This window comes from Anabrus simplex, chromosome 5 (assembly GCF_040414725.1).
Source record: "Anabrus simplex isolate iqAnaSimp1 chromosome 5, ASM4041472v1, whole genome shotgun sequence".
NCBI lineage: Eukaryota > Metazoa > Arthropoda > Insecta > Orthoptera > Tettigoniidae > Anabrus > Anabrus simplex.
Genome location: NC_090269.1, coordinates 448,393,936 through 448,409,334, shown reverse-complemented (window position 1 = coordinate 448,409,334; position 15,399 = coordinate 448,393,936). Strand labels below are relative to the sequence as shown.

Genomic DNA, 15,399 nt, shown 5'->3' with positions numbered 1-15,399 from the left:
ATTAACATGTGCTCCACTTGAAGAAATTACGTTTGACAACACGTATTCTCCAAAATAAGACTCAATAAATGGATTCACAAGTCACTAACACACAGTAAATAATCCATCCTCAAGTCACTAAAATGTAATAAATGATCCGACAAGAATCTGTCATATTCCAGGCTCATATTAATCCTAATTCAGCACACATTAACATCATACACACAAGATCAAGCAATATTTAAACTCTTGACCCTTATTCATTTATTTAACCCGAGATGAAAATTCATTATTATTATTATTATTGTTATTAGATGTGCGAGATCTCAAATTCGCGGAAACTGGGATACGATAATATGCCAGATGACACTAACACGCCTAAAATCACACATGAAGAACTCTTACATAGAAATCCAGCGTAAAACAACATGCCGTAAATCTGTCCCACATGACGTCCGAAAAAATATTAAAAAAAATTAAATTGTTAATTATCGGTGAGGACAATGATTTTTAAACACACTAGACTATTAAATGGGACAGTTAGAATAATCGTAGACGACACACACATGTTCTAGCTGTTCTAATAGAGATCAATAATCATTCACAAACAAATGACAAACTACCATCTCCCATATGTAAGAAGAGTGAAAATATTCGAATATACTGCAAGACTAGAAGAAATATTACCACTAATGAATAAGAAAGCATTATTTCTACAAAGATGAACAGATAAACATTAATAAAGTGTACTTAAATGAATGATAGACCGGATCTTTGCCAATGGTCTGGAACATGTGGTAAGTTATCTGCCCGTGGTCGCTATCTCCCCATGCCGGAGATCGCCTACATTTTAGCAGAGCATTGTAGCCTCGATGTCCCAAGTAAAGTTGCGGCAAGCTTCCTCTTCACAATGCAACAGCATCTTGAAACACTCGTTCCAACACGTGGCGATTTTCTTCCTTCTTCTCATGGAGTAGAAGCTGAAACTGACATACATCGCTCCCCTACCAATGAGACTGATTTCGGACTGGTGAAGCTGTCTCTGCAATGCAGGGCTGGAGAATATCGCCCGCGCTAATGAAATAAAATCTTACACGCGCAAATACAATAAATGCTTATTGTAGACCAAATTAGAAGGGGACAGTACGAACTCTCTCCACCCAAAAAGACGAGGTCCAGTGTATTAAAAGATATTGATGACAGCATACTAGAGAACATTTGAAGACTATTACAGTCGTGGCTATAGCAAACTAATGAAGCTCTATAAGTGCATCAAGAGTAAATTAAATTGCACATTCATTCTAAATTATGTGTCTAGGAATACGGGGAGCAGGTGGTCGTTTCAAAGGAAACAGACTGTCACAATTACAGACTATAAAAGAGTGTGCAAGGAGGTATGGATCTACGGTTCACTATTGGCATGTGCAGATGTGGGCACTAGAAAGGGCTAAAATGGTTGGCTGGTCAATTTCAAAGTTTCCATTTCCTTTATCGACCATCTCAAGGCTGAATATGGCATATCATCCAGACATATTGCATTTGTCACACGTATGGCCAACCCCTTGATGTTTACTTCTTTTGGCAGTAATAAACTATATCAGAAGGATTACTGATTTTGTAAGACTACAATGTGCCAAACCACAAGTGATGGTACATGGTCGTTATTTCATCATGAAACTTCACTCTCTGATTTATAATCATTTTGCTGCACCTACGTATAAGAGTCAGATTATGACATTGACATACCAAAACCATAATTTGAAAATGTAATTAGTATGGCTTTTGATATTGGACTGCGTGAATGCGAAAGTGATTTGGAATGTGATAACGTGGCTTTAGTGAGGTGTGCACATTGTTCTCTCTCACTTTGTTTTAACCACTTCATTGAAATCCCGCATCTGCGCTTTGAGGCCTAATATCAGCACTTTCAGGTGTGTGGTACTGCTTTATATGTGTGTTTTGTGCTATTATAAATACTTTAAGCGGAGAGTTTTTGGCACTGTTGATTGAAAATATAACGATGCACTCTGTCCAACCCTTGTCTTGTTTCCGTACGGGGTTGGGTATGAGGTGAGATGAATCTGTCGTGGCGGGTTTTTATGACCGGATGCCCATCCTGACATCAGCTTCATCAGAGGAGTTGGTGATATGAAATGAATGACACGATATATTGTAACAGTAAATGTGGTACTTCGGTGAGCACGAGAAATGCAGGGCGTGTACCAATCTGTTGAAGTGCATACAGAGGGAGAGGGTGTGTTTAGAAGAAAATCTTTCAAAAATTTTTCTGAATTTATTAATAAGTTCAAAACCATGTCACCTCTGGACAGCAGATATAGTAGAAGTATTCCCCGTCCTAGGGCTGGCGACGTCCTTGGATTCCGGCAGCTCCTCGCCGTTCCATACCAGTGGACCACCATTTGTCCCTCCATGGAAGTTCTAGAAGATCCATTCGACGACTAGATGATCCATACGGTGCTGATGAAGGGCGTTGAGACAGACCACGTAAATGACGAACGTGAATGAACACCGTTAAGCCTTGGGGCGAGTTAATGCAAAAAACTGCTTCTGCACAGATGAGATAAAGGTTTATCACTGGTTTTAACAAGGTTCATGACACATGAGGATGTATGTTTGAAGGTTTATCACACGGTAGAAATCTATCCCGTGTTAAATCCTCGATCATTTGAAATGAAAAAGAAGGTCATTAAACTTGAATGAGTATATAAGTTTAACAGTCATAAAATGGAAGTCCACTCGAAACTTTTCAAATTTCAAAATAGTCGCTTAAAGTTTGTAGCACTTGGCATAATGTGAAGTTACGCCACACAACTTAGTTCTAAGTTTGAAGCATTGTTCAATGAAATCTTTTGGATTGGGAAAAATAAGGGTGTTTCACTCGTGAATTCAGACTTGTTCACGCATTGGTAATGACATTTAAAAAAAATGAAATTAATCATGCATCAATAGTCCTCGGTTCGACTGTTCATAGAATCGAAACGCACAGCTGAATGTTCGTAGAATTGAAATGTACAGTTCTTAGTAGAATTGAAATGCACAGTTCACACACGCAGTCTACAGTTCATTACCTACAAATATTTACACAGTTCATGAAATGGTAAATTAGTGACCTAGTCATGCTTGCAATTCGAGTAATTCTGAATTAAAGCACTGTCTCGTTAACTTGAAGTATTCAGTACTTTGTAAGGAGCAAACTGTTCCAAATCCTGTCCACAACATTAAGCTTTAAATTACGAATTTACAAGTCTTAGACACTTTACAAAAGAAAATATTTATAAAATCCTCCTATCAATACAAGTCAAGTCATCTGTTAGATGAAGCAAAGTCTATACATGTTTCAGCCTAATCTCAAGGCCATCTTCAGTAGTAAAACAATGATTACATAATATACAAACAAATTAAAAATCGTCATGATGTGAAGTGACAGTGATCATGATTGGTGAGTTAAAAACACATTGAGGTACAAAGTCCTCTCGTCTAATAGATCTTGCTGACTTAGACACTCGTGTAGAATAAACAGTCACTTGCTGATGTTCAGATGAAGCACAATTTATATCATGCCCCATTGGAGCAGAAGTTTATCACTCACAGTTGAAAGAAACTCGTACAAGTTCATACTCGTCGCGATTGAGTTAAAGTCCACGGACTCGAAGTATGACGGCCGCTTCACGCTATATCGCGGTCCTCGCGAACTGACTGGACGAATTCCACTGCCATGTGTGCACATACACACGCTGGTCACACACTGCTCTCCTAAGCGAAGCAGTACTGTATTTATATCCGATCTGTGCCTTCACATCTCATTCCATAACTTCGTCGTCTCATGTCAGATTTATGTGAAATTCTGCAGGAACGTAGATAAAGGACTGGGCTACATGATGATATGGTTAATTTTATTTAATTATTATTGTGGGGAAAGTTATTATCCATAGAAACTCGAGGAACATTCTACACTAGTCTAGGCTCTCTGTGTTGCGGTGAGGCAGGCTGTGACGTCACTTGTTCTACGTCACACGCACACAGCTGTTGCTTGCTGTTCAGTCAGTCTTTCGCTGCCGGTCTGGAGCGTAACGCATAAGTTTTTAAATTTCCATTACGGGGACTTAGTTTTGTACCGCTGTTACCGGTACAGTATGATAGTACGGAGAGGGTGAAATCTGGTGCTGGCACATAGCCCACTCCTGTCAAATAACACTAAGGGGCCTGCTCAAGGCTTAACGTCCCCATCCAATGGACAGCGTCACATGCCCTCACTCCGTAAGAGCATTGCGGAGAGGTTTGGAATTTAATCCAGCTTTTGGCACGCAATCTAGTGATTAGAAATTGTATAATACCACCTCCCCTATCCTGCCGGTCAACATTCTGACGGTCAATTTTTTTCGACCAGCGGTACTCAACCAGCCAACCCCTGTGTCAGACCGTTTAGACTTCAGCGCCTTAACGATCATGGCCACCAGGTGGGCTAAAATGTAATGATATACTGACGCCATTATATTACATATAATTTCTTTCCTATGGCATTCATATCTTGTTAGTTTGTTTCTCTCTATTAAAATGTTACTTGAGGTAGAATGCAACGTTTTCCATGGAAATGACTCACATCACTGTTTTGTTTATGGTTGCTTGTTATTCTGAGCATGGTTGCGTGCAGTTCCGAGCGTTTCCCTTGTAAGAGTACAACCTGAAAGATAAATTAGGCTCTATCTGGAGCGTGCTCATCATTCAGATTTTTCCTTGTAGAATTGTTAGTTCCATCACTGCTGATCATTACAATTTCAATTGCAAAATGGAACTGGTAGATGTTGATTCTGTAGTCAGGTCGTCAATCACCAAATGTACTTGAGTGGTGTTAGCAGTATGCAAGCTGCTGGATGTCACTGTAAATAATTACTAGCTGACACAGAACTGCTAGTTGGTGTTTCGACATCGACCAGCGTGAATAAAATGAAATGTTCCCGTAATACTTGTTATAATGATACTGAAATGCTGTTGGACACTGTCAGGATGGCACATGAGGTATGTTTAAAACTGACATTTCTTAATTTGTGGCTGTATAAATTCACCATTCATTGCAGTGTCCATGAACTTAACCTGAATAAATAATAGATAAAATTAGATAAAAGTAATGATTAAAAGGAGAGGACCAGGCGAGTTGGCCGTGTGCGTAGAGGCGCACGGCTGTGAGCTTGCATCTGGGAGATAGTGGGTTCGAATCCCACTGTTGGCAGCCCTGAATATGGTTTTCTGTGGTTTCCCATTTTCACACCAGGCAAATGCTGGGCCTGTACCTTAATTAAGGCCACGGCCGCTTCCTTCCAACTCCTAGGCCTAACCTATCCCATCATCGCCATAAGACCTATCTGTGTCGGTATGACGTAAAGCCCCTAGCAAAAAAAATAAAATAAAAGGAGAGGGAGAGAGCATGTTAGTCAAAAGTCATAGGATATATTAGACTTACCTTTTGTTGCGGCATTTGGTGCGTGATACATTGTTGCATGCCTCATATTAATGGTTGTGAGTTTCAAAGGAAATGGAAGGGGTGGGGCAAGGAGATACAGAGAGAGGCGGGGCAAGGAGAGGGAGGCATGGCAAGGGGTGAGGAGGGGAGGTTTGGAAAAGAGGGTCAATGAAGGGAATGGGGGAATTATTGCAGGGCTGAAGGATGTGGGAAAAGAGATGGCTGCTGAGGAAAGGTGCTGTGAATATTATGAATAACTGAATTACGACTTGTTGGTTTGAGGTTCTTAAAAATGAGAATTAGAAGTTCAAATGGGATATTTGGCTCTTCTGAAATGCCATTAAGATTATGATTTGGGTTAAAATATTGATCTGAATGTATGAAGCAGCTTTCAGTACTGTTAAGGAGGGGTCCTTTGTTGACGATTTTGAGAATTTCCATATCTTGCTTCATGTCTGTGAATTTGTGATTATAGTCATGCGTATGCTGTCATACAGCTGAAAATACTGCATATTGTACTTCAGGGCATTGACGTGTTCTGAGTAAAATTCATCCTGGTCTGTTCGACGTAAGAAGAATAGCAACTGTCACAAACAATCCTGTATACTCCTGATTTTGAAAAGCTATTGAACTTGTTTATGGATGTGGCATGATGTAAGACTTGTACATTCCTATTATTGGTCTTGAAAAGTACTTTTCCATCATGCTTTTTAAAGATTTGGTGACTTTGAAAATTTGTTCGTTGAACATAAAAATGGAAAGGGAGGAGTTGTTTTGTTTCAGTTTTTTCAAAGTCGTAGATGTGCGATATTTATATTACTGATTGTTTTTTTCAATAAGGAAACTGTTGTATCCGTTAGATTTAGCTATGTTACGAATGCTGTCCAACTCAGTTTTGAAGTCTCTTTTAGACATTGGAGCATTGAAGGGTTGGTACAACATGCTGTTGTACGTAGCTCGTTTATGAATTTGGGGGTGTGAAGGATATGGACGGACTGTTGTGACTGTTTCGGTCTTTCATATTTTTCCGTTCAATTTTGGATTCAAATGTGAAATTTATATGCGGGTCAAAGTTATTAAGAGTAACGGGTGTGGGAGTAGTGTTTGCGTTGCTCTCATCAGTAATTACTATGGTGTGATCGACACTTGCACAGAAGATAATGTTGTCAAAGTTATTATTATTATTATTATTATTATTATTATTATTATTATTATTATTATTATTATTATTATTATTATTATTATTATTATTCTAAATTTTGGTGTGTTCCAAAAATCCAAGTAAATCTCAGGTAAGGTACCAGGGGCAATAGCCAATCCTTCCTGTTGATAAATAACACTATCAAAAGTGAAATAATTGTTGCTTATAACTAATTTAAGGAAAGATATGAAATCCTCTATTTCTGATATACTTTGGCCACTGTGTTTGCTTAAATTATTTTGAATAATGGGGTATACCTTGAAGATTTCTATGCCAGGATATATGTTTACAATATCAAGTATAAGATTATCGTCATTGATTTTCTTCTTGAAAGCATGTATTTGTTTTTGTTTGAGAGACAAATCTTTGTAGCTACTATCATCTTGATAAATAGGGGGTGAATTATGGTAGTTAATATTGTTTTTTAGGGTAAGAATGGAATTTAATTTTATTTTTATTTCAGCTCTTACTTTGTCTTGTTTATCTGCTGGCAATTGGCTAATGGATAATTCTGCTTTCTACTGTTGTACTGATGGCTGTGTTCAGAGTGTTAATTTAGGCCAATTGTGCTTAGGGCCCTTGGCTAAAATGGAACCTTCCTCTTCATTCAGTGGTACCTTGGAGAAATGTATGACCGGAGGGTGAAATTGCTTTTGTGTGTTAGGCCTAGTGTTTTTGTTGGTTTCTTTAGCATAGTTATTTTTGAATATCCCACATCTACCACTTTGAAAAACCTCCTCCCTTTCCATTTTTACGTCCAACGAACAAATTTTCAGTCACCAAATCTTTAAAAAGTATCATGTAAAAGTAATTTTCAAAACCAATAATAGGGATGTACAAGTCTTACATAATGCCTCATGCACAAACAAGTTCAATAGTTTTTCAAAATCAGGGTTATATCCAACTGTTGTTATTCTTCCTACGTCAGACTGACCGGGAGGAATTTTATTATAAGGTACTCAGAACACGACAATGCCCGGAAGTACAATATATTTTCAGCTCAAGGGCAGCATATGAATGACTATAATCACAAATTCACAGATATAAAGCAAGATATGGAAAGTCTCATATCATCAACAATGGACCCCTCCTTAACATTATTGAACGATGCTTCATACCTTTAGATCAATATCTTAACCTGAATCATAATCTTTATGACATTTCAGAAAAGCCAAATATCCTATTTGATCTTCTAATTCCAATTTTTGAAACGTCAAACCAACAAGTCATAATTCAGTTTTTCATAATATTCACAGCACCTTTCATCAAGAGCCACATCCTTCGGCCCGGAGTAATTCCCCCTTTCCCCTCCATCTGCCCTCCTTTCCCAAACTCCCCTGCTCGCCCCTTGCCCCCCCTCTCCCTCTCTTCACCCCCTCCTTGCTCCGCCCCTTCCTTATCCTTTGAATCTCACAACCGTTAGTATGAGGCACGCAACAATGTATCACGCACCACATGCCGCAACGAGAGGTTAGTCTCATATATCCAATGACTTTTGACTAACACACTCTCTATCTCTCCTTTTATTCATTGCTTTTTTCTAATTTTACCTATCATTTATTCAGGTTAACTTCATGGACACCGCAATGAATTGCGAATTTATACCTGCTACAAATTGTGAAGTGTCAGTTTTAACCATATCTTCATGTGCCGTGCTGACAATGTCCAACGGCATTTCAGCATGATTTTAACAAGTACTGTGGGAGCATTTCATTTTATTCACATTGGTCTCTCCGGAAACACCATCCAGCAATTCTGCGTCAGCTGGTGGTTATTTACAGTGGCATCCAGCGGCTCGCATTCTGCGAACATCACTCAAGTAGATTTGGTGATTGCTGATATGACTGTAGTGTGAACATTTACCAGTCCGCAGTTTTCAATTGAAATTGTAATGATTAGCAGTGATGGAATTAACAATTGTATGAATATCAATACAAAAAAAGTCTGACTGAGTGGTGAGCATGCTCCAGGTGCTAGGAGTTTAGAGCCTAATTTATCTTTCAGATTTTATTGAAGATTAAATATTGATTTGTGTTTTTACATTTGTTTAGTTATTAGATGTCACATTAAGGCTGAAGATGGGCAGCCAAGGCCAAAACTAGTCCCTATTTTAGAAATGTAGTTCAAAAATATTGCATAATATAGTATTGAAAATGGTGGACCATACAACATTAATAATCGTTACTGTGATCACAGTTCAATATGGATCATAACCATGAAGTTTATATCTTTTAGCATGGAGAGTGTACAAGGTATTGGCTTGTAACGTGTCCATCACAAGAATGAACAGCAGTGGTGATAAGGCATATGCAGAAGTCATGGAATGCTTCTGCGTCAGCTTGAACAAAACTTCTTGTTTTTTCGTAGAGCAATTGTACAACAAGGTGCTCTGGAATGCCATGTTCTCGTAGTGCTGACTAGATTTGGACATGTGCCACCCAAAGAAAGGCCTTCTCAAAGTTCAGAATGTGGAGATGAAGCATCTTATTATTTTCATGGCATTTCTCACCTAATAATCCTGTAGTATGGATTGCAGCTCTTGTGCCACAATTTTTCACAAATCCAGCTTGACTGTTGTATGTTTGGCTAAGTCGCTAATCCTTTTCTCAAGGACTTGTTCAAAAACTGTTATTGCATGGCTCAGAAATCTGATTGTGTGGTAATTAGCAAAATCGGCAGGGCTTCCGTCGCCAATCTGTTGGTATTTGATCTTCTTGGATGAACTGGTTGAAAGTCTGTTTTAGCCACACTGGTGCATCCAGCCATTGAGAGAACAAAACTCTGCCGGAGGATCATCGGCTTTCCCTGGTTTCATCTCTTTCTGCACAGCCTGGACTGAGGTGATGTCAGTTTCCTTCTTTGGACCATTACAGCATAGGTGGTTGGGATTGGTAGGTGGGGAAATTCCAAGATTGAAATTTTGTCATAGTAGTTCCGCAAGTGTCCTGCGCTTCCTGCCGGTCGAGTAGCGTGTTACAGCATCATAATTGGTTTGTAGCAAATATCAATGCAACATGAAATACCATTTTATTGACAATCTAAATGGAAACCGGACAAATCACTTGTCACCAAAAAACCGAATCACGTAAAGAAGAATTGCTGCAGAGTATTGCACCTTTTCCTTGATGTGATATGCCACAAAATGCATGGCATACAAATCACTGTCATATTTTCTGCCTCGTCTTGTCTTGTGGTGGCAGTATCTTGTGTTGTGATCAAGTGGTCTAGCCTTTCGCATCTGGAAACTAATCCCCCTTTTTTGTCCACTGATTTTCTCCTATGAATGCAACATCAACAAGACGAGGTCGAGCCTCCCATTTCTTTGCTTGTGAGGAAGTCATGCATCCCGCGGTGCCATATAAATACTGGGCATACAGAGTCAATTGGGAGTACCACTTCATGTTATGATTTATTTTGGTCTGTGTGATCGACTTTTCCCATCTGCCTGTTGTAAGCGGATTCCACCTTTAACCAAGTAATTTGTATTTCCATCTCCTCATCCTAGAATATCTACACCACTCTGCAGTGAGGACACAGGCACAGACTTCTATGCTACACTAATGATGTTACCATTCCACTAACATACCTGCGATGTAACTGGAATTTCCATAAAATGTACAGATTTTGTTGAGTGTGTTACGGTTGTACCGATGAAGAGCATTATTTTATGGATTTTGAATTTCCACGCTATTTTTTTTCGATTTTTGCACTCACATAAGTTTATTTGACTTTTGATAGTAGCTGGTAATATGAGATGCAGTGTTCCAAATTCAACCGATAAATGTATCGATAATCTCATTATCGATTATCACCGTGCTTTTGCCACCTGTTCGACTTCAACTGTTACTTCATTCACTAAGATGTTCCCAACCAATTAGCAGGCTATGATTTTGATGAAAAGAAGGCACTGAGAGATAGCAGGCTATGAATTTATATATAAGAACTTTAGTAATTACGTCGTGCTTCATAGCAGCTCAAAACTTCGCTTGTGTGTTGGTGTAACATTGATCATAGTTCTGATACTCGTGAAATTGTGTGTCAAATTTGTAAGTGATTTAGTATTTTTAGTGGAGTTCAACTAAGAAAAGCTATTATCAATCTTTTAGGGAGGCATATTCTGCTGAGTTTTCTTGTTTTAAACGATCATGGAAAGGCGAAATGTTTGCTTTCTGTTCAATGTACTCATGTGATATAAACGGTTCTTAAGGAGGGAGAACATAATTAGTAAATCACGTTGAATCTGTTAAGCACGTCTTCATAAAAAATGTAAGGATGACAGTCAGAAAATTAATTCGTTTTTTACCTTTTCTGGAGCCGACCTTGATAGAGTAAGAGCGGAATGCTTGTTCACTTTATTTTCTATTGATCATAATATCCCGTTGGCTGTTGCCGATCATGCTGCTGCTCTGCGTGGGAAAATATTTCCAGGTTCAGAAATTGCAAAAAACCTGGCTCTGGTCGTACGAGAACTACACACATTTGGAAAGAAATGGGTACAGATTCTAGAAGCGAACTCTGTGGTTACATGCAACGTGATCCATTTCCCTTAGCTTAAGTGGGAGCAATAATTGTAATGCTAAACTTTACCATATTGTCATCACCTGTTTTGTGGCAAAGCAGGAATAGATAGCCCAGATGTCTGTCTCAGCCTTTGGTGGGTGATTGAACAGGATGCAACATTGTAATTCAGTAATTTCACAGAGTGTTACAAAGCACCGATTCAAAATTGTGTAGTTTTAGGGGAAGCACAGTCATCTCTCTTCGTATTGGTTGCTCATGCCATTTAGTCAACTTGGCTGCTGAGAAATTTGCAAGCTGTTTGCCTGTTAAATTTTATGAACCATTAGTCGACATCTTCTATTACAGTATCTAGAAAAGAGGTGTAAGATGAAGGAACACCTTAAGAAATTCCAAGAGCTTCACAGCAAAGAGGGGAAGAAGATACTGAAACATGTTAGCACAGGATGGCTATCATTAGGAAAATGTCTGCAAAGGCTGTTACAGCAATGGGATCCAGTGCTTGGTTTCTTTAATGCCAAGGTATTTCTAAAGACCATGAAAAGAAGAAAACTAATGAATCATCAGAATTGGTCACTCCCATAAATTTGCATCTGTCTCAAAATCGGAGACTCATTGCTAATAAGTAAGAACATTATTCAAAATCATGAAGAAAAATGTTTATGGTTTTGTCATCAGGCCTAAATAAGGCATACTGCGCCTTGCTGTATGCTGTCATTCCTGTATTTGAGAATCTCAGTTCTACACTTCAGAGTGCTTTCCCTCACATTCATAAACTACTAGAACTAAAGATGAACCTGTTAATCAGCTGCTTTCCAGATTTGTTAAACCAAATGTGATCAAAAATTCCCATTTATTAAAAGTTCCATAATATTCTGTAGAAAATCAGGGTGACATTGATGAGCTAGTCATTCTGTTGAGAAAATGGACTTGGTGAAGAAACTTAATGCTAGAGATAAATCAACATTCTTTTCATCTGCCAGGGGTTTCTTCTGCACAGTATGTGAGTATATTATTAACGAGTACCCTCTCAGTGAAGAAGTACTGAAACATGCAAAGGGTGCAGATGTTTCAAAAATTGAAGATACTCAGTTTTCTTCTGTACAATTCTTTCTGGAGTGATTTCCATCATTGCTGCCGAGTCTGATGAGGATGCAGTGAATGTGCTTCAGAACCATTTTGTAGCTTTTCATATTGATGACTGTTCTTCTGTTGAATTGGACAGATGACACCAAATGAACATTCGTGGAACTGATGTTGTTCCCAAGTATGATAAGATATGCAGGCTAATGCATTCTGTTCTGACTACTGCACATTAATGCTGAAGAAAGAACTAAAATCAGTTTAGGTACTCAATGTAAATTGAAATTGTGGATTTTATTTCTGTTTTGAAAACCAGAAATACTGCTTCATGTTACTCAAGTATTTTTCCTTCAGAATTTCTGAAGAAAGCAAAGAAAGCAACTCAGCTCCATCTGTCCTCTCTGACTTGCAATTAATACTCTGAACTTGAGGGAATTTTGTAAATTATTATAGACCATTATGCCTTTCAGCATTCAGTCTGCAGTCTGCAAGGCTGACATTCAGTTCTGTAGAATTTCTTACCTACTGACATCAATTTAGTCTTTGAGAGGCTAATTTTCATACAACACTCATTGCGCCTATTTTCAAGTTCCAAGATATTAGACTGGAGGCTTTGGGCACAATCTGCCATAAAGGCCAAGTCGTCAGCATAGACCAGACTGCTTACTAGATTTCCACCTAACTGAATCCCTCCCTTTCACTTTATACCTTTCAGTAGATGATCCATATAAACTACGAACAACAAAGGTGAAAGATTACAGCCTTGTCTAACCCCTGTAAGTACCCTGAACCAAGAACTCATTCTACATTAAATTCTCACTGCCGCCCAGTTGTCAATATAAAAGCCTTTGATTTTAATAATTTACCCTTAATCCAAGTACCCTCAGTATGGTGAACGTCTTTTCCCTTACTACCCTGTCATTTGCTTTCTTTAGATCTACGGCATATTAACACACCTGTCTATGCCTCTCGTAGTATTATTCATTTACCTGGCGCATACTGAAAATCTGATCCTGACAGCCCCTCTGTGGTCTGAAACCACATTTGTTTTCATCCAATTGCGTCTCAACCTCTGATCGCATCCTCCCTTCCAATATGCCAGTGCAGACTGTGCCTGGTATGTTAATCAATGAGATACTGAACACTTGGACTTACCATTCCATCGTTGGTCGTCTGCCTCGGCTGCTTCAGTAGAGCAAACCGGGTGAGTTGGCTGTGCGGTCAGGGGCGCGCGGCTGTGAGCTTCCATCCGGGGATAGTGGGTTCGAATCCCACTGTCGCCAGCCCCGGGGATGGTTTTCCGTGGTTTTCCATTTTCATACCAGGCAAATGCTGGGGTTGTACCTTAATTCAGGCCACGGCAGTAGTGGTGTGACGCCGGTTCTGATCCACTTTGGGGTGGGGTGGCGGTGGGCGGGGCGCGTGGTCTGTGCTCTGATTGGTGGGTGGGATGGGGGTGGGGGCGTGGCCTGTGCTCTGATTGGTGGGTGGGTGGGGGCGGGGCTTTGCCCTGATTGGTTGGGGTGGGTAGTGCTGGGGGGAGGGTGGGTGTGTTGGTCTGTCTCTGTGGGGGAGGTGAGCGTGCGTGCGCGTGCAGGGTGGTGGGGGCGGGGTGTGGCCTCCACCCCCTTGGCGGGGTTACGTTTCCCCCTTTGTGCAGCTGTGTGTGTGTGGCATGTGCGCGCTCCCCTCCCGCTGAGTCAGCATCGTTCCCCCCTCGCTCCCCCGCTGAGTCAGCCTTAACCGCGTTTCCCTTTGTGCAGCTGTGTGTGGCAGGTGCGCTCTCTTCCCGCTGAGTCAGCATGGCGTGCAGATGTGCTCCCCTCCCGCTGAGCCAGCATCGTTCCCCCCTCGCTCCCCCGCTGTGTCAGCCTCGTTTCCCCCCTTCCTCTGTTCTTTTGTGTGTGGCAGGTGCGCTCTCCCGCTAAGTCAGCCTCCCTTATCTCTTATTTTTAAACATGCATGCAGGTGCGCTCTCCCGCTGAGTCAGCATTGTTCCCTTCGCAGGTGCACCCTCCTGCCGAGTCAGCATTTTTCTCTTTGTTATTTTTAAAGAAAATGTGTGCACGTGTGCTCTCCTGCTGAGTCAACATCGTTATCTCTTATTTTTAAATGCATGCGGGTGCAGCAGGAGTGCTTAAGAAAAAAGTAGGTGTTATAAAATTAGGAGCGTTGTTGGCTTGCACGTACGCTTTCAGGGGGAGCGCTCTCCCCCCTTAGCCTAACCACCTACAGTTTCATCACGTGCGCTCCCCTGCTAGTAAATAAGCGTGTAGTGCCTAAGAGTAGGGGTAAGAGATTGAGTATATATGCTGGAGGGTTTTGTAGACTGTATCAGAGATTCGTCTCAGTTATTGAAGGGAATACTTTTCAACAGCAAAATGGTACGAGTGAAGCAGACGTTGCCGCGATGCTATAAACCTCTGGACTTGAGGTTTAGCCTTCAGCAGCAGCAGCAGCAGCATCAACAGCAGGAGGAGAAGGAGGAGATGTTGCCTACACCACCACCGATGCAGAGCTTTCCTCAAGTCCAAACACTATTGGACTTGAGCTGTGGTAGCCTTCAGCAGCGACAGCAACATTACCAGGAGTAGGAGATGTCGTTGGACTTGAGCTGTAACGGTAGCCCGCGACAGCAGGAGTTGCAGACCACACCACCACTTCGTAGTAGAGTTCAACCTCAGCAGCAGCAGCATCAACAACAGCAGTGGGAGGAGGAGAAGGAGATGTTGTCTACACCACCACAGATGCAGTGCTTTCCTCAAGTCCAAACACTACCGGGCTTGAGCTGTGGTAGCCTTCAGCAGCGGCAGCAACATTACCAGGAGGCAGAGATGCTGTTGGACTTGAGCTGTAACGACAGCCTGCGACAGCAGGAGTTGCAGACCACACCACCACTTCGTAGTAGAGTTCAACTTCAGCTGCAGCAGCAGCAGCAGCATCAGGAGAAGGAAGAGCAGGATATGGACTGCAGTTTACGGCAGGAGGAGGAGGAGGAGGAGGAGCTGCACAATAGTTCAATTGTAAAATGGATTGAGGAAGTGGTGATATTAATAAGAAAAGAAGAGGAAGAAGAGGAACGGCAGAAAAAAAATCTTTTCCTCTTTAAGGAGGAGGAAGAGGAAGAAGAAGACCTATA

General features: G+C 40.7%; 1 protein-coding gene across 1 annotated transcript in view; it reads left to right on the top strand.

Annotated features, from left to right (window-relative positions):
• LOC136875096 (uncharacterized) overlaps positions 1-14,855 on the top strand; it is a 50,055-nt gene extending 35,200 nt beyond the window's left edge. The window contains exon 5 of the mRNA XM_067148825.2: positions 14,638-14,855. Within this exon, the coding sequence (XP_067004926.2) occupies positions 14,638-14,854 (217 nt within the window). The 3' untranslated portion in view covers position 14,855. The remainder of the gene's footprint in view (positions 1-14,637) is intronic.
• The last annotated feature ends 544 nt before the right edge of the window (positions 14,856-15,399 follow it).